At 36.4% G+C, this 20,634-nt stretch overlaps 1 protein-coding gene across 3 annotated transcripts in view; it reads left to right on the plus strand.

Moving 5' to 3' along the window:
• The window catches only part of GASK1B (golgi associated kinase 1B), a 51,901-nt gene extending 31,782 nt beyond the window's left edge, over window positions 1-20,119 (plus strand). For all 3 annotated transcript variants that reach the window (XM_010338562.3, XM_003927937.4, XM_010338563.3), the window contains exons 4-5: window positions 14,758-14,984; window positions 17,450-20,119. In XM_010338562.3, the coding sequence (XP_010336864.3) occupies window positions 14,758-14,984; window positions 17,450-17,657 (435 nt within the window). In that variant the 3' untranslated portion in view covers window positions 17,658-20,119. The remainder of the gene's footprint in view (window positions 1-14,757; window positions 14,985-17,449) is intronic.
• Window positions 20,120-20,634: the final 515 nt, after the last annotated feature.

Genomic DNA, 20,634 nt, shown 5'->3' on the forward strand with positions numbered 1-20,634 from the left:
CTGGTAGAGATCACATAGGTCTTTCTTTGAATGTTCTATGGTGTGGAGCTGCTCATTATAATATTTGTTGCTGTATGAAACCACATCATATAAGGCTGGTTTCCATGGACCTGCCATTTAGGTAAAATTGGAACAGGGGTTATCATTTTTACATAGATAAGAGGAACTTCAGAGAATACTTCCTGTGTAATCAATTATCAATTGATCTGTGAGCCTCAGTCATCATTTGAGATTTTGTAACTTGCTTCTTGAATCTGACAAAATGTCATTTCCATGCCTGGGACTGACTGTACTCTTGTTTCGCAGCAAGTGTGTTTCCTTCCCAGATGTTTCTTTGGTGATCTGCACATTCAGTTCCTCTTTGACCATTCATGGAACACACCTCCTCTTTACACTTGGCGACTCCTTTCAATTTCACTCTTCCAAAGACAATCTGATCTAGGTAGTCTGTAAAATCTGCCTCCAGAAGTTGACCTGCTATATTCCACTTCCCTTGAAATGTTAGGCCTTCTCAAAACCTTGAAGAAGGTTAGGAAAACAACAGTAGAACTATATGAGCCTATAGCAACTCTCTTCTGGCTTGTAGGGTTTCTACTGAGAGATCCGCTGTGAGTCTGATGGGCTTCCGTTTGTGGGCAACCCGACCTTTCTCTCTTGCTGCCCTTAGCAATTTTTCCTTCATTTCAACCCTGGTGAATCTGAGGATTATATGCCTTGGGGCTGCTCTTCTTGAATATCTTTGTGGTGTTCTCTGTATTTCCTGGACTTGAATGTTGGCCTGTCTTGCTAGGTTGGGAAAGTTCTCCTGGATATTATCCTGAAGAGATTCATTCTCTCTGTCACATTCAGACACACCTATCAAATGTAGATTAGGTCTTTTCACATAATCCCCTACTTCTTGGAGGCTTTGTTCATTTCTTTTCACTCTCTTTTTCTCAAATCTTGCCTTCTTGTTTTATTTTATTGAGTTGATCTTCTTCTGCTTGGTCAAAAGGTATCCTTTCTTCTGCTTGGTCAATTTGGCTATTGAAACTTGTGTATACTTTGTGAAGTTCTCATGGTGTGTTTTTCAGCTCAATCAATTCATTTATATTCTTTTGTAAGCTGTTTATTGTCATTAGCATTTGTCAAGCCTTATTTCAAGGTTCTTGGTTTCTTTGCATTGGGTTAGAACATGTTCTTTTAGCTCTGAGAAGTTGGTTATTACCCACTCTGATGCCTGTTTCTGTCAATTCATCAGACTCATTCTCTATCCAGTCTTGTTCCCTTGCTGGTGAGGAGTTGTGATCCCTTGGAGGAGGAGAGGCGTTCTGGTTTTGGGGATTTTCATCCTTTTTGCACTGGTGTCTTCCCATCTTAGTGGCTTTATCTACCTGTGGTCTTTGTAGTTGGTGACTTTCGGATGGGGTCTCTGAGTGGACATCCTTTTTGTTGATGTTGAAGCTATTTCTTTCTGTTTCTTAGTTTTTCTTCTAACAGTCAGGCCCCTCTGCTGCAGGACTGCTGGAGGTCCACTCCAGACCCTGCTTGCCTGGGGATCACTTGCAGTGGCTGTAGAACAGTAAGGGTTGCTGCCAGTTTTTTCTTCTGTTATCTTTGTCCCAGAAGGATACTCACCAGATGTCAGCCTGAGCTCTTCTTTCTGAGGTATCTCTTTGGATACACGGGAGTCAGGGAGCTGCTTGAGGTGACAGTCTCTCCTTTATAGGAGCTCAAGTGCTGAGCTGTGAGCTCCATTGTTCCGTTCAGAGCTACTGGGCAGGTGCGTTTAAGTCTGCTGTAGTGGAACTCATAAATGCCTTATTTCCCAGGTGCTCTGTCCTGGGAAGGTGGGGCTTTGTTTATAAGTTCCTGATGTTCTGCTGCCTTTTTTTCAGAGATGCCCTGCCCAGCAAGGAGGTAGCCTAGTCACAGTCTGCCAGCAGAGGCATTGCTGAGTTGCTGTGGGCTCTGCCCAGCTGCTGTGTGAACTTCCTTGTGGTTTTGTGTATAGAGGTATAGTTAGAACTGCCTCAGTAATGGCGGCCTGCCTCATTAATGGCGGACTGTTTCTGTAATGGCAGACTGCCTTGGTAATGGTGTATTGCCTTGGTAATGGCAGACTGCCTCGGTAATGGCAGACTGCCTCGGTAGTGGTGGACTGCCTTGGTAATGGTGGACGTACTTCTCCCCACAGAGCTGGACCATCTCGGGTCCAGCTGTGCTTGCTGTGAAACTCTCAATCCAGAGCATTTCAGATTGCTGGTCTTTGTGGGGGTGGGACCAGCCAAGCCAGATCACCTGGCTCCCTGTTACAGCCCCCTTTTTTTCAGTTGAACAGGTGACTCTGTCTCCCAAGCATTCCAGTGGCCAGTTGAAACGGCACCCAGATTTGTGTGAGTTTTTGTGTGGAGACCCATTGTGCCAACTGAAACAGCTGTGCTGGAGACTCATGACATTTTTCTGCCCAGGAATCTCCTGGTCTGTGGGCAGTAAAAATTCGTTTGGAAATGTCGTTATTACTCACCTTCTGCGTTCTTGCTGGGAACTGCACTACAGAGCTTTTCCTATTTGGCCATCTTCAGGTGGAATCGAGGCTTGACTTTTAAGACCACATTCTCTCACTTCACAGAATGTAAGCATTTTCTTCATAAAGGCAACTTTAAGAAAAAGAATAGTCTAGCCACACTGACCAATGTTCATTATAGAGGCATAGCTTATTAGATACCAGGCCTCAATAACAAAAATGTATCAGACAACATTCAGAAGTACATTCTGCTTATTGAGGACAGGTATCTAATAAACTATGCCTTTATAATGAACATGGGTGATTATAATATGTGCCGGTACATATCCTTTTCAGACTGATCTTTGTCTCAAAGCATATCTCTTCCATTAAGAAACATATAGATTCCTCATATGTCTGCTTCAAACTTAAATGTATTCTGGGACTTAAATGTATTCTTTCTACCTACTATCTAGCATTCATGCTCAGATATTGCTGGTGTTAATTGTTCTAAGGCCTCATCTGCATAACATGTAGAATAGAAAATTGGTTAACATAAGTCTTTGCTCTTGAATCAGTCTGAATTAAAGGAGGAAATATCTGACCAAATATGTTATCTTTGTAATTTCAAATTGCTAAGCGACAACCAATTGAGCATTACTGGAATCATTCTAATTTTATTATTAATCAAAAGCACAGTATATATTTTTAAATTTTATGTCCCCTTTGCTTATTTCCACCCATGTGGTGAATTTTTTAGACTGTTGAAATTAATCACTGCATAGTTAGCATGCCTCAGTTGTAAGTCTAGTTATAAGCATAGCTGGACTAGAAAGAGCAGAGACTTGAGGAAGCCTGTGTGATATAATAAATAACCATTTGAGATTCAAACATTGTTTAACACATTGCTGGAAGTACCTTTTGGGATTGGCTTCTTCACTAATCCTGTGCCATTAAATCATAGACAGTCTGAAACCAACCTTGACTGGTATTTTCTAGCAAAACAGGAGGTCAAAGCATTGAACCTCTGAGTAAGTCTGGTAGGATGCAAATACAACGGTTTTGGAAAAGTGAGCATGATAGTATTTTCAAAAGAACATCTGGGAGGGCAGACAGATACTCACTGGGCTCAATGTATATGCTTTTTATATTATATAAAAAGTTTTTAAAAAGTTTATGGCTCATTATTGGCTAATGAAGAAGTAGATTCAGAGAGGGCTAAGGGTAAAGTGAGAGCTGGTTCAACCAGTGCAAAAGTAGGATAAGTATTCTATTAGTTTCATGCTCTTCTCAACCATATTTATGATGTTTATGGAGACATATCACTAAAAGATATATGGAGCTTCCAATAATTACTACTGTTGTATGATCAAATTGAATGGTTTGGGGCAATGGTTTTTGTGTGCCTTCCAGAGGTTCATAAAGCCAAAACTATTTTCACAATAATACTGAGATCTTATTTTTTTTTTTTTTTTTTGCTTTTTTTCAGTGTTGATATATGCAGTAGTGGTTAAATCTGTTGATGCTTTGCATGAATAAAGGCAGGCACCAAACTACCAGTGGTCATTGTACTCTTCACTGCTGCTGCAGCCACAGGAAGAAAAATAGCACATGAAATAAATGCTGGATTCCCTTAAATATTTTCTTGAAACAATAAAAATATATTAATTTTTTAAAAACCTCTACCTATAACTCCCTGTCTTGTTTTAAAAAATACATATTTTATTGCATTTTAGGTTCTGGGGTACATGTGAAGAACATGCAAGATTGTTGCATAGGTACATACATGGCAATGTGGTTTGCTGCCTTCCTCCACATCACCTATATCTGGCATTTCTTCCTATGTTATCCCTCCCCAACTCCCCACCCCCTGATGTCCTTCCCCTAGTTCCCCTACACAGACCTCAGTGTGTGATGTTCCCCTCTGTGTCCACGTGTTCTCATTGTTCAACACCCGCCTATGAGTGAGAACATGTGGTGTTTGATTTTCTGTTGTTGTGTCAGTTTGCTGAGAATGATGGTTTCCAGGTTCATCCATGTCCCTACGAAGGACACAAACTCATCATTTTTAATGGCTGCATAGTATTCCATGGTATATATGTGCTACATTTTCCCTGTCCAATCTATCGTTGATGGGCATTTGGGTTGGTTCCAAGCCTTTGCTATTGTAAACAGTGCTGCAGTGAACATTCGTGTGCATGTGTCTTCATAACATAATGATTTATAATCCTTTGGATATATACCCAGCAATGGGATTGCTGGGTCAAATGGAATTTCTATTTCTAGGTCCTTGAGGAAGTACTACACTGTCTTCCACAATGGTTGAACTAATTTACACTCCTACCAACAGCGTAAAAGTGTTCCTATTTCTCCACATCCTCTCCAGCATCTGTTGTCTCCAGATTTTTTAATGATCGCCATTCTAACTGACGTGAAGTGGTATCTCAATGTGGTTTTGATTTGCATTTCTCTAATGACCAGTGATAATGAGCATTTTTTCATATGTTTGTTGGCCTCATGTATGTCTTCTTTTGTAAAGTGTCTGTTCATATCCTTCGTCCACTTTTGAATGGGCTTGTTTGTTTTTTTCTTGTAAATCTGTTTTAGTTCTTTGTAGATTCAGGATATTAGCCCTTTGTCAGATGGGTGGACTGCAAAAATTTTTTCCCATTCTGTTGGTTGCGGATTCACTCTCATGACTGTTTCTTTTGTTGTTCAGAAGCTCTGGAGTTTGATTGGGTCCCATTTGTCTCTTTTGGCTTTTGTTGCCAATGCTTTTGTTGTTTTAGTCATGAAGTCCTATGCCTATGTCCTGAATGGTTTTGCCTAGATTTTCTTCTAGCATTTTAATGGTGTTAGGTCTTATGTTTAAGTCTTTAATCCCTCTGGAGTTAATTTTAGTATAAGGTGTCAGGAAGGAGTCCAGTTTCTGCTTTCTGCACATGGCTAACCAGTTTTCCCAACATCATTTATTAAACAGGGACTCTTTTCCCCATTGCTTGTTTTTGTCAGATCTGTCAAAAATCAGATGGTTGTAGATGTGTGGTGTTGCCTCCAAGGCCTCTGTTCTGTTCCATTGGTCTGTATCTCTGTTTTGGTACCAGTGCCATGCTGTTTTGATTACTGTAGACTTGTAGCATAGTTTGAAGTCACCTGTCTTTTTAATATCCTGTGCATGACAAAATTAGAATGTATAAAGCATATCAATTATATCCCACAGTGCAATGGTCATCTTGAGGAAACCACTCATGTAATTGTTTGAATTGTGAGCTGAACTAGCTGCTTTTTTCGTTAAATGCCATTTTAACTTGAAAGAACAATTCCACTTCTCTTATTTGTTTGGAAAGTATAGCAAAATCCTTTAAAAGATGTAATTTATATTAACATATGATGTTATTTTTATATGAATTTAATACATATTTGTTTTTTAAATTCTTGGCTTTAATTCTTCATTTAATATGGTAAATAACTATAAATGAATACTCTTAGGGGGTCTTCAGTAATTTTTAAGAGTGTCAAAGAATTCTGAAATCAAAAGTTTGAAGTCCATTGCTCTAGGTTATCTTTTCTGAAATAAACTCCCTTTTGTCTATAGAGGATCTAGTAACTTCAAAGGTTTTACATTTCTGTGATTCTTAGATTCTGTGATTTTAAGATTTCTACAAAAGAGTGGATATGGAAAAACAGAACTTTTAGTAGTTAGCCATCTGCCTTCTGTTTTGATGGATGAGCTGAGTGGAGCTGGTATGCATTCTTTGATTTCTTTCAACTACCATTTATAGAGTACCTGCATTGTACAAAGTATGATGCTGGTTGCTGTAGAGAATACCCAGTGAATCATACTTAGAGGCATTAAGTCATAATCTTCATGAAAGCCAGAACTTTGTCTTTTGTAGCAGGGGGAAGCATCGTGGTAGGCAAGAGGATGTCTTTTGAAATCCACATGAGTCACTAGTTGTATCTCCTTAGGCAGGTTGCTATCCTCTGTGAACTTTTTTCTTCACTTGTAAGATGGGGAAAATACATACCATTCTGGATTATTTTGATGATTATAAAGTTTTAATGTAAAGTGCTTTAGCAGTGTTCTGAAATATTTTAGCCAGCTTATGTAAAGGGCTTGATTTTATAGCTATTTGCTAACCCAAGGAGCACAGAAATGTAGATTGGAAAATTCTATGCATATATGTAAAAGCATTTTTTAAGAAAAGTTTAATTCATAAAAGCAAAATTGATTTTTAGTGACCAGAAAATAATTAGGCTATCAAAATTAATTTATTTTTTAAAAAGAGAACTTATTTTTATAAAAAAGTATAAATTCAAATAGCTATTAAATTTGTTTGCTACATTAGGTTCTGTTAACCATAACCAAAATTGATTTTTAATGTAGTCATTCAGCTTATCTTTACTTTTGTCATTTTACTTAAAAATTCTATATTATAGAAAAAATAAAATTGATAGAAATTCTATATTAATAATAAAAGTAATGCATATTAAGTTAAGCACAAAAAGGTTTTCAGTGATACTATTCCTTCAGCTGTAAATGAACACATTTTAGCTTATTTCTATTTCTATTTTATAGATTCAGTTCCAAGTAGTAGTGTTTTACTTCACTGAAGAAAATAATTAAAAAATTTTATTATAGTAAGGTTTTTTAATTGCTATGTTTAATTTATTGCTTAATAGAAATTTATTCTATAAATCAGAATTTCATAAAATGCAAAAAGTTTGTTTTAGTCTGAGTGTTCTTTTTAAATCTTTACAGGAACGTGGATGTGTCTTTGACAGAGACTATTTTAATGTATCCCTGCTTGTGCAAATTATAGAACATGAATTTTCTTTCTCCAAAAATAGATTGTTGCTTGCCTGGTGACTCCAGTCTTTCTGTGGCATAGTGATGTTTGGCTTCTGGTTCTTATTGAGAGGTGCAGTATATGGGTTTTAATACAGAGGCAGAGACATGAGGGAGCCTATGCCCATTGTTAGATTTCTATAATGCAGACTATTTTTACATTTCTCATCGTTCATCAACTGCTCTGCAAGTCGCATATGCATGCTCACTAATTTAACAGGCACCATGGCTGCATAGAACAAGAATGAAATCCACTATTTTATGTGGTGAGAGTTCCCAAGTGATACGGGTGCTGGCGGGGGTGGAGTGGGGGGAATACTGTGGGCTTTTGCTTTGTATGGCTCTCCAAGTAAGAGGCTGTGTCTTAATTAACAAGTGCCATGGGGATTGTGAAATTTGTCTGAAGTTGCATTCTTTACAATCTAGTGTCCCTTTGTATATTCACTAGACTACAAGGGGCCAACTCTAGTTCCATTGATAATATGGCAACATACAATGGTTTACATCAAGACAAATTCATGTAGAGGAATCTTCCAATGTAAGTTATTAGCTGATAAACAAATAAGTTCATATGTTTTTGTAGCTGTCTGTCTGAAGAGGTACTGATAATGATAACAATTGTCACTGTCTTTTTGCCTTTTCAAAATAATTAAAATTATTGCAAATGGAACTTTTTTTCTAAATGAGATATCCCATGAGATAAATTGGCTTGAAAGGAATTTTCCAGAAAACTACTATTTATAGAAAAGAATTTCTTTTGGTTGTTTCTATCAACCTGCCTAGTATGTGTTTATTGAATGCCTAGTACGTACATGGCAGTATGGTAGACCCTATGTGAGATATGAGAATTCATTATCCATGGTTAGTTAATTTAAACCCACAAAAGAAGCTAACCAAAAGCATGTAACAAGTACAGGCAATTCCATTGTTTGGCCTGTTCGTTTTTTTTTTTTTTTTTTTTTGTACTTTATTCAGTGGATGCTACATTAAAAAAAAAAACTCCATATCTTGATAAGCCACCATTATTTTGTTTATTTGACTCTTCCTAATACAAGACAGTGCTTTGGAGGAGCATTGTAAATAGCCAAATACAAAGTGGGTACCAACTTTCAGCAGGGTTCAATAACAAACATTTATTGAGTGCCTACTATGTGCTAGGCATTGGGTGAATCACCATGGTGAATTGTTAAATTCCACTAATTACATATCTTGTTGCATATTTATACCTTCTCTCTGATAATGCACTTTTCTTTCTAAAGATGCAGTTTTTAAATGCTAAAAACAAATCATTTGAAAAGAGATGGTAAGGAGCTTAAGACACTGATTTACCAAACCAGAAACACACAAACACCTACATACACCTGCAGAATATACCCTCACTTAGACTCTTAAAGAGGTGGAAAACAGAGGTGGAAAAACAGAGCTTTATCTGATTTAACTAACAGGATTGAATGATAATAACATTTGGGTAACGTGAATTTCCGACCTATGTTAAGAACATCCTCATTTTACTCTCTCTAGCTGTCAAGTACATTCTGCCTGTGTTCCTTTGGTTTTCATTTCTTTAATGTTTTCACCTGATGCCCTACTCACTTGCCTTTGACCTTTCTTCCAGCTCCGCATGAGAAAGTACTAATTAAACTTGTAGACACATAAAACACTTTTAGCTTTTTTTTTTTTTTTAACTGTACTTTAAATTCTGGGATACATGTGCAGATCATGCAGGATCGTTGCATGGGTACATTCATGGCAAGGTGATTTGTTGCCTCCATCTCCCCATCAGCTATACCTGATATTTCTCCCCATGTTATCCCTCCCCACCCTTCCTCCCACCCTCCCTCCCCCGGCCCCTGCTAACAGACCCCAGTGTGTGATGCTCCCCTCTGTGTCCACGTGTTCTCACTGTTCATCACCCACCTATGAGTGAGAACATGCGGTGTTTGATTTTCGGTTCTTGTGTCAGTTTGCTGAGAATGATGGTTTCCAGGTTCATTCATGTCCCTACAAAGGACACGAACTCATCATTTTTTATGGCTGCATAGTATTCCATGGTGTATATGTGCTACATTTTCTTTGTCCAGTCTATCTCTGATGGGCATTTGGGTTGGTTCCAGGTCTTTGCTATTGTAAACAGTGCCACGATAAACATACATGTGCATGTGTCTTCATAACAGAATGATTTATAGTCCTTTGGGTATATACCCAGTAATGGGATTGCTGGGTCAAATGGAATTTCTATTTCTAGATCCTTGAAGAATTGCCACACTGTCTTCCACAATGGTTGAATCAATTTGCACACCCACCAGCAGTGTAAAAATATTTCTATTTCTCTACATCCTCTTCAGCATCTGTTGTCTCTAGATTTACAAATAAGCATTCAGAAACTTTAATAATTTTATAGAGTAATTTGTCTGCTGAGTCTAACAAGATATTCATCTGGTATTTTCCATTTTACAAATTTTATTTTCTAATAATTAATAATTTTTTATTTATTTAACAAAACAATAGTCCACATAGAGAAGCGCTGACCAAATATGCTCATTGTGTCTCTAAAGATGTCTTTGGATTTCTTACCTTCACGCCTTTGCCTGGTTTTTAGCTAACACTGCCTGGCTCTTAAAATTTAACTATAATGCCCTCTCCTTCATGAGCTTTTCTCTGAAGTCCTACTGAAGATCTTTGTATTTCTGATGAAACCCTTATAACCAATATTTTAAATTCAGTATCATTTAACATTCTATGCAAATGCACTTCCTTTTTTGCAGTATCACTTTGGAGACTATACCTGAGAGATACAATCAGGGTGGTTAAAAACATGGACTTTAAAACCTTAGAAATCTGGGCTGGAATCCTGAGTTCTGTTCATTTAAGAGTTGAGCGGCCTTGAGAAAGTCAGCTAGCCCTTTTGTGCCTCAGTTTCCTCATTTATCAAATGAGACTTTTGGCATCACCTATATCTTAAAGTTACTATGAGGATTAAATGAAATAATACATGTGAAGCATTAAGTATACAGTTCCTGGCACATACTAAACACTCAATATATGACTGTGCTTAATATTTTTCATTGTTAATATTGGCAGCATTACATATATAAATAAAATAAAAATATAGTACTTTTTATTGCCTTCATTCAAACATTGCCAGAAATTAGTTATTTAATCATATTGTTTTGAGGAAAAAGAAGATGTGAAGAGATTGACACAATTTTTTGATAGACCAGTTTTTGAAGACATAGCTGGCATGGGTATTGTGAATAGGGATGGAACATCTTTGGGTTTTCACAGATTTCTAATGGGTTTGGGGAACCAGGACAGTGCGGCAGAGGCACCCTTGTTTAGATACTGTAAGCATAATCTGAATCACTCATAGATACTTTTTTTTTTTTCCTGCAGGCAAAACTAACACTACCAAAGGAAAATGGGATTAAAAAAATTTAGAAGAAGGAAATATATCTAAAAATATCCCACCACCACCAACATAAAATTTGGCTGGAACACCTGGGTTTTTCTGAGTATAATTTTAGTTAGGTAAACACTGAAAAGATGTATTTTCCTAAGAAAGGAAAGAGTCATTTTATGGAAAATGGTGGTTGGCAGTAATTTTAAGATGCAGAAGATCAGTTTTGCAAAAGATATTCCTATTTTAAAGAATGAGAAGATGTGAATTTGAACAAGCAGCAGTAATGAGGACTAACACTCACCATTGCTTAGCTGACAAAAATTTATCCCCAAATAGCCTTCTTTGTAGGATAATTACCTACACAAACATGAAGATGTGCACTACAGTGCTTAATCATGCAGTAGTTAAGTGATTGTTTTAATGTGTGCTCTAAACAAGTATATTAAAACCATATTATGGATTCATAGCTATGCAGGATATGCTTTATTAGGCTTTAAAAATAGATAAGCTATCCTAAAAGTAAGCAGAAATATGCTCAATATATAACTAAATTAACTGCCCAACAAAATGGCACTGAATTTAAGGGAGTAGATTATGTTTTTGTGGTCAAGTTATTTTTGGTATATTGAATGAGAATTCAAAAGGAAGGCTATAAACAAAATTCCGAGAAGAGCTAGAGAACATGAATTAAGAGGTACATAAGCCCTTGCTGGACAAGGGCTATAATACAAAGACTTAAATTACTACAGTTGGAGGATAAGGAAAACAAAGTAAAATCTAAATTATTTGAGATATTACAAGGTGATTTTCCATCTAAGGTGTACACACAGTGTGCACATGCGCACACACACACACTATATATATATATATTTACACACACACACATATATATACACACATACATATATATATATGCACACACACAGATGTATGTTCACCAAGCATACATACACACACACACACACACACACACGCATATGTGTGTGGGTATATGCATATATATACTTGGTCGGCATATATATGTGTGTATATGTGTGTGTGTATGTGTGTATATTTGTGTGTGTGTGTGTGTGTGTGTGTGTGTGTGTATGTGCCCATCAAGTACATATATAGATCTGAAAAAAATGAGTGGCAGCATTTTCTAGAAAACAAGTTGGGCTGAACGCACACACCTGTTTTCAATAATAATGTCTGTTAGATCTGAATGGCACAACAGTCTGTCAGGGAAGTGATGAAGTCATCACAGACTGTTGAGTGATTCAAAATTAGATCAGATGAAGCACTTCAAAAGTACACTGTAGCAAACAGTCTAAAGTTGGTAAGGCAATAAAAAGATGACCTAAATTGATCTTTTCCACCTTTAACTTTTAATGCTTTCATGTAGTTTAAAAATAGAAAATATATAATGTTTATAGAAGTACTGAAAGGGCCTTATCTCTAAAGAGCTTATTATTTAACATAAATATATGCTACTCATGGCTTTGTTATAGAAACACTGCAAATGTAGTTATGTATCTTAGTCCTTTCCCCACTACTATGAAATCCACAATGATGGAGGAACTTAGGGTTTGAAGAAGTATTTAAGAAATGTTTGGTAGAGTTTTCTTTAAGAGTTAAATTCAAAATACATGTGTCCGATATAATAGACTTTGATATTGTAGTCAAATTTAATAGTTAAATTTAAATAAGATACAGGGTTTTTTCATTTTTAATGTCAATATAACTAGATGAAACAATGATGATAATAAAAATGGTATACCGATTATTCGAGAATCATTAGCTAATCCGTATTTTAAAAAAGAGGTGATTGGATGGGAAGCAGCTTTTAGAAAAGTTATTTTTCATGTTCTATCTCACCTTAAATAATTGGCAATCAGGTGCATTCTCTTTTATATCATTTGATTTCTTTTATATTCAATCAGTGAAGGTACTGCATAAAATGACTGAAATTGAGAAGAAAGGGCTCAATACATTTTTATAAAAGTTTCTAATTTGTGCTTTTTTCATTTCACGTGCTATTCTAACGTACAGTGATTTGCTTGGGGCGCTCTAGCTCACTTTGGGAAACCTTCTTATGCTCATGTTGAACAAACACACATTAACAAGCAGTGGTTCAGAATTAGATCAGGTAACTTACTGTTCCCTGGAGTCAGCCTCTGTGACTTTCTGGATAAACTACAGATTAGACTTTGGGTCCCATGGATCAGCAGGTTGGAACCAATCTTGACAGAACCCTCCTTTTCTGTGACTGTTTCTAGGCTAGCAGTGTACCCTTTGACTGGTGCTAATGCTTGGTCGCTCACTTGCCACCCATGTGACCAGATTTACATAAACTTTATAGAAAATTGGCTTATGCTAACTTCTCTTACAGTCCTTGATCTCAAGCATGCTATTTGATACAAAGTCCGTTTACATACAGAAAGCAAAGAATAAAGCCTTTTGTCCAGTTCTTGAAGCCTGCTGTGGTAGCTAAAAAAAACTTAATGACCATTTCAGTTTCCACTGGAAGTGGTAATGGTGGAGAGGTGCTGACCATGGACAACATTTACCTTGGTTCCTAGCTCACTGATAGGATACAGAAGATGTTCAATAAGTGTTTGTTGGATGAATGAATAAATGATGATTCCAAAGTAGACTCAATTTTGGCACTGCTTTTTTGCATCCCTTTCTAAGCAGCTGGTCTCCTAGACAGCTCCATGGGAGCTGCAGAAACACAACAGGAGAGAACAAGATGGGAGTTTAATGCCAAAAGAATTAAAGTGGCAGTGTCTGTGTAGTCATCTTTTGATTCATGAGCACACAAACAAACTTTGACTAGTTAGCCTTAAACCATTCAATACAATGTACTGGGGGGAATATCATGGAGTTTTGGAGACAAACAAATCTATGTCATTGCTACTTATTTACTAATATTCTACCCAGAGCAGGTTACTTAATGCCTCAGAGGCTGAGTTTTTCTTTATTTAAAATAGACAAATTACTCTTTGTCTTAGAAGCTTGTTTTGAGGTAAATAACTTCGGATAGGATGTAGGTGTGTCTCAATAAGAGTCATGGTGATTTTCATTTTTTGGTGTCTTAGATGGTCGTGTCAGGGCTGCAGGGTGTACACATATTTTCATAAATCTTTCTATCAGCTTTGTGAGGTAAAGAGTATCATTCCTGTTACTCGAGCATTTAAATTGAGAGTCAGTGGTGAAAAGGAATCTACACAAGGTTGCAGAGCTAAGAAGTGTGAAAGCACAGATTTGACTTAAATTTACCTAATTTCTTTGCCCAGGCTGTATTTTACCTGATTCATAAATATTACTTTTTTCCTTGCCCAAAAGAAATGGCATTAAACAATTCTTCTTTTTCTAAATAATCTGGTTACCCTCTTCTGTAGGGTGGTATCCCTAACTCCCATAATAAACCTCAGTAGGCCCATTTCCTTCATTCTGCTCACTTACTTAGAATCTAGCTGTGGCCTCCATTTACATAGCGCTTTTAGTTTTCATGATTGGATTGCGCATATGTTCAATAAATTTCTTCTATGTAATTTCAAGTTAGATTACTGTAATACTGAAGTCCAGATAGGCTAGGGGAAGCAATAAACTTTTTTGTGGCAATGAAATAACTCCAATTTTCCATAAACCACATGAGGGAGAAAACAAGACAGAACCTTCTAGATACATAGAAATGCAACGGTGTTTCTTGTCTTCCGCGTGGAGTCAGAGATTCTGCTGGCCATGTGTCTGTATGTGATGTCAGTGGGAACTTTGAATATTTAGGGTGGAGATGCCTAACTTGGATCATCTGACTTTGGATCTATTAGCAGAAGCTGGAAATGCTTATAACCATGACTGAGTCAGAAGGATATGAACCTCGGACTTATTCTGACAGTTGTCTTTAATTAAAGGAGCCTGGCCCTCTTAGATTCTGGCAAGTCAGCTATTCAGAAAGCACTAGTCGTTGAAAATCTTGTTACTTTCCCAAGTTTTGTTTTCACTCAGCATCTTGGTTTTGTTTGTGTTTTTCATTTACAGATTTATAATCGCTTAGATACAAATTGCTGTGGCTTCAGACCTCGCAAGGAAGATGCCTGTGTACAGGATGGATTGAGGCCAAAATGTGACGACCAAGGTTCTGTGGCTCTAGCACACATTATCCAGCGAAAGCATGACCCAAGACATTTGGTTTTTATAGACAACAAGGGCTTCTTTGACAGGAGTGAAGATAACTTAAACTTCAAATTGTTAGAAGGCATCAAAGAGTAAGTTTTATAGCCACATCTGCAGAACATCACTTGTATGTTAGAAAAGTAGCAAGGTTCTGAGAAAACTCACATCTTAACATCTGATCGTTTTAACCCTTGAAAGTAATTGTGAATGTGGAATCTGGAAATGGAGACCCAAGAAGGGAAACAAACTCAAGAAGAACAGAACCAGAGTGCATCCCTGACATCTCTATCTCCAACCCATACCACCTACAAAGCTCATGCTACATTTCACATTCGTTGTGAAAATCCATGTGGGTTATATTGGAAGAATGCAGGGACCTCTGGCCTAGGATTTGGCAGAGCAGGGTTAAGCAGTTGGCAGAGGCTCCATTATTAGGCATAAGATAGGACATGGGAAGAACTAATAGACACGCAAATATTGACAAGGCAGAATGTCCACATTCATAATAAACTCAAGTGACTTTTATGGATGCAGTGGAAAATGACAGCCAATCTGGTAAGTAAGGCATGGTCTCAAAGGACAGCTGGCTGTTTGATTCAGCAGGAGGATTTTTCAGCATTTTGAAATCCTTCTAGCAGATACAGATTAAGGGGAAAAGTATCTAACACCTGAGAGGGAGGGCTTCTGGAGGCTAGTTAGGGTTGACCAAGAATTCAGGGAAGATCTCAAAGATCTGGGGCCATCTGGCAAGCCTCAGAAAGAATGCAGAATGAAGAGAGAACCAAAGGAGTTGTGCAATGCAGAAGTTAAAATACAGTGACTGCTCATGGCGCACTTGATCTGACATCTACTTGGAAATAAAGGAAATTAAAACACTTAGTAATGGCAGGAACCCAACTATAAAGCATGAGCTGTTCAACCCCAGCAATGGAAATTGTGGCTGGATTTCAAGCTCCACCTCACAGGGGGTCAGAGCCATCCTCCTCCGTACTTCCCACCTTAGTCAGAAATCATATTTTCTAAGAAACTGCTGTAGGGTGGAGACTTAAAGGGTTCATTGGTAAAATAGCTAACCAGCTATGTGAAGCGAAGTAACTTCTGGAAAGCTCATGAGCAAGACTAAAATTGAGGTAGAACTCAGGTCTTCTAAATCCAAGTCCAGTTTTTTTTTTTTTTTTCTGTAATAACTGTGGTGTTCATGCTCTGTTATTATTACTCTTGTTAATATTCTGGAGCATATTTTAATCATTCTTCCTGAACACTATGACTTACATGGTGTGGATTTTTATGTACTTTAGTATTAAAAGCAACACTGCTCTTGTGAGAGTTTTATCAGACCCAATTTTATAAGTTTTTGCCAGGTCCTGCCCTGTTGATATTTGTTTCTCGTGTCTCTTTGTGGATTGAAGGCAGGATATGCGGCAGGTTCTCTCTTTTAAGCTAAGGAAATTTTATGTATGGGAAAATTTACTTTCCTGAGACATCACTTACTAAGTTGATATTACAGGGTCTTCTTAAATCCCTAAATTCCCTCTTAGAATTAAGAGTGCCTGAAGAATACAGTTCAACCATTTCATACATTGATGTAAATGTGAATATCTTTATTTCTTCTTTCAAAGAAGATTTATTTAACTGTATTATGAGGAGTAATGGGTTTGAAGTTAAATCTTCTTTGAAAATATAATTCATACACTGAAAAGCAAAAATGAAGACTTTTCTAATCCTAGATTTATGCATTGAATATTCCCACTATTATAGCAATGTAGTACAGAGACAGGTAATATTTTTGCTTTCCTTTATGAAAAGGATTAGTCACTAAGGAGATCTAGTGGTTTTAACAATTTCATCTCATACATTCTGCCACAGCTAAATTAGTTGAAGGGCTATAGAACTGACAATTCATGGATTATGAATACTTCATAAAGCAAAAATGCTGCTTAATACTGGAGCCCCTAAAGTTTAGGGCCGAAACTGTATAGTAGTGTCTTCAGGGAACTCAGAGCTTCTTGTAAGCATTCTTTCATTCCCCACTTAATCACATGCCTTAAGCATGTCCAGCACTGTGGTCTTTGTTTTTTCTGCAGCATCAGAACTGCTAGAGCACCTGACCCTTGGCTTTCAGGAACCCTGTGTGCCATCTCCATTGTGCTTCATTCGAATTTGGAAGAGTTGCTTGTAAGGCCTAAAATTTCTGGCAAGGTGTACTCTTTAAACAAGTATATATGTTCTCACTACAGTTTTTGAGGTATAACTGAGTTTATTAGAAATTTACTATGAAAACGATTTTTACTGTGCTTTGTCAGGATTTTAATGAAAGCTGGGAAACGTCAAATTGGGGATTCAGCAAAATATTACTTATGTTTTTGATCCAGAAATTTTCTTCTAGTTTATTATTATTTAGAGAAGCGTCATCTTGGCAGTGACAAAAATGCTTTGGTTCTCAAAGATACCCCTTGATAATGTGATTTACAACAGATTAATGAAAGTCAGAACAAATGGGTAAGGAGTACTATTCCCAAGCAATTACTAAGATTGAAATATCATTTTATCTTTTCAGATTTCCCGCTTCTGCAGTTTCTGTTTTGAAGAGCCAGCACTTACGGCAGAAACTCCTTCAGTCTCTGTTTCTTGATAAAGTGTATTGGGAAAGTCAAGGCGGTAGACAAGGAATTGAAAAGCTTATTGATGTGATAGAACAGAGAGCCAAAATTCTAATCACCTACATTAATGCTCACGGGGCCAAAGTATTACCTATGAACGAATGACAAAAGAATCTTCTGGCTAGGGTGTTAGATATATTTATGCATTTGTGGTTTTGTTTTTAAATCGAGCTCATCAACCTCAAGCCCATTTAGCAATGAGGAAGTGTAGATGAATACATAAAATAAATGACTTTAACCAAATAGCTGTAATGGGACTGAGCACTGTAGGTGGACTTCAAAAGGTTTTGAAAAGTATGCCACTTGAGAAATGTTTGTTTATATTTTTCTCTAACATCATGCTATGTGTGAGTCTGAACATCTGACAACAGAATAGTTTTAACTATTATTCTAGCTAAGTTTTGAAAACATTTGCTATGTCGTTTAATAGAAAAGCTTAAACCAGAGGTACTGACTCCATTAATAAACTATACTTTATGCCATTTTGACTGTTCTGAACAAATGCTAATGGGTATGATTCTTGACGTTTGTCTGTTACTGGTTGTTAACATAAAGCAGTCTCTACCCTACTCCGAAGAAACTCTACATTTCAATGGCTGATTATTTATAGACACAGTAGAAAATAGACTGGTAATTTTGCAAATAAACCAGCATTTCTATTTAAACATATGGTCAGCTCTGATGCTCTCACAGGCCACGGGCCTCAGTGTTCCAATGTAGAGTTTCCTCGGAGTAGGGTAGAGATTGCAGATTATGTCTAGTGGCTGAGAAATTAAATAATGCTAAAGTATGAAGTTACCTATCTGAAAATGTACTTAGAGAGTATCATTTTAAAATAGACGTCTCTTTAAAAATTCAGTTACTTTTACAAAACATTTTGTATAAATTATGTATATTTATTAATAATAGTGGATTTTTAAAAATTTGTTCTATGTAATTATATTGAATTTGATTTAATGGTTACTGCCCAGATATTGAGAATTAGTCCAGATACTGAGTGTGTTTCAATATATTATCTGGCTTATTTCAACGTGTGTAATATGAACAAAATAAGTTAAAACCTGCCTCTGATCAATTTTCCTCAATGAAGGCACATGACTAGAACTAAAACAGTAAATTTGGACAATATTAAGCCTTAAATCATCCTCTCCAAACTCCTTCTAACACTTTTTACATTAGATTAGAAGACGTGGACAAGTAGGTTCATGTGTTCCGTCTTTATGTCCTTTGCCAATACCGAAGATCATTACATATGGCAGTTATTCACACAGAGGTTTCAAATTCAGAATAGAAAATTATCCTTCTGCCCTTACACAATCCACTCCATATTTAAAAGTTCAATTTGTGACGTTTTCATTTCCTGAAAGTTTAAAAATACAATCTGAGAATGTTTATAATACATTCTATCTTGTCTTTTCTCAGTTCAGTCTATTATTGCTAAAATACACCACATTTTCTTTGTTCTGGTTAACTCAATATCTGTGTGAAAGAGAAAGACAAACAACATTACAATAGAGGCAAGATTTGAAAAAAAAAAACTATAGATCTAAATGATACAAGTGTAGGGCAAAATGTCAGATAATGTGTTAAGATTAAGAGAAGATGGACCAAGGAGAGAGAGATCATTTGATCATCTAATGACAGCTTTTCTAGGCTCACATTCATGTACTACTTTTAGTACCCTTGTGGGCTGTGCTTGCCTGTTGGACAACTGAACTTTAGACTGTCTTCCTCTTCAATTTTCCCTCCATAGACCTGAGTACCTCCCTCTGCTCCTAAAAATTTATAGTACTCCTCGGCTCTTCTGAATCTCCACTCTTACTCACCGTCACTGGGATTTTAAAGATCTCTTTCTTCTCTCATAATCATCTGCTTAATGAAAATTAGCCTAACAAAAGTTTGGGGACTGGAATTTTACTTTGACTGAGCCACTGACTTGAAATAACTCTTTTGGCAAATTGCCTGACACCTCGTCTTACCAAGGGGGCATATTTGCATTTTTACTGCTTTAAATTTTTTTTTTTTTTACCATCTCGATTTAAATTTATCATATTGATGGTAGGACTAAGAGGCGTTTTAGAAGCTGGCTTTAATGTTGAGTCTCAGTACAACGCTGTTGGGCAGCCTGGTCCTCCCACATGAGGATTTAACTTTATTTGCCTCCAGTGATTCCAAAATGCTTATTAAATGAAAGGCCCAAGAGCATGTTTATTTTAGTCACTTTTGCTTTTTAACAATTTTGTTTTGTAATCAGTGCGTATTTAATGATGAATTATTTTTGACTGATGAATAGCTGAAGGTCAGGCTTTTAATTCTAATAGGTAATGTTTTTCTTTTGTCTTATTGAAGCAATGAGAATACTCTGTGCATTTCAAATGCACTCAGATTATGCTGTGGTTTCATTCACATAAGCACAGTATGTGTTTTATTTATAGCTTCATAACAAATTTAAAATATAATAATTTAGGAGACATGCAAAAGCTTATTCTTGTGTAACTTTCTTTAAGCTAATGAAATGAAAATAAATAGGTATCTTAAAAATCTATAATAAAACATTAGAAATTAAAGACATGTGCTTTTTATTTTGCAGATGAGTTCATTTGCTTTTGTAGATGTGTTTTTAAAAGTTAGATATAGAGGAATGTTTGCTACCTTTGTCCATGAAAAAAGAAATAGAGTCAAGAATTCTGTTGGATTGTGTTTGTGTGTGCCTATATTTGATATCATTATTATATTTATAATCTGAGGACTTGTAATCATAGCCTGTTTATTCTACTGTGTCATTAAATATACTTTACCTTATATATAATAAATTTAAGACCTACCTGTAGATTTATTTACACACTGTCTTATGAAATTCTTATGTTTAGATCAGCATAGAACAAGGCAAGACCCATTTAGAGCATTCATCTGAAAGTTATATGGAAATTGAACATGGGTCAAATAAAGATGTTAAAGACCTTTTCTAAAAATTATATATCATAAACCATAATCAAGAACTTTCATTCATGAAAGATAACTAGAATTGACTTGTCAGATAAAGATGACAACAATTCACACTTGGGACGACTAGAGGGGGACA

This window comes from Saimiri boliviensis, chromosome 3 (genome assembly GCF_048565385.1).
Source record: "Saimiri boliviensis isolate mSaiBol1 chromosome 3, mSaiBol1.pri, whole genome shotgun sequence".
NCBI lineage: Eukaryota > Metazoa > Chordata > Mammalia > Primates > Cebidae > Saimiri > Saimiri boliviensis.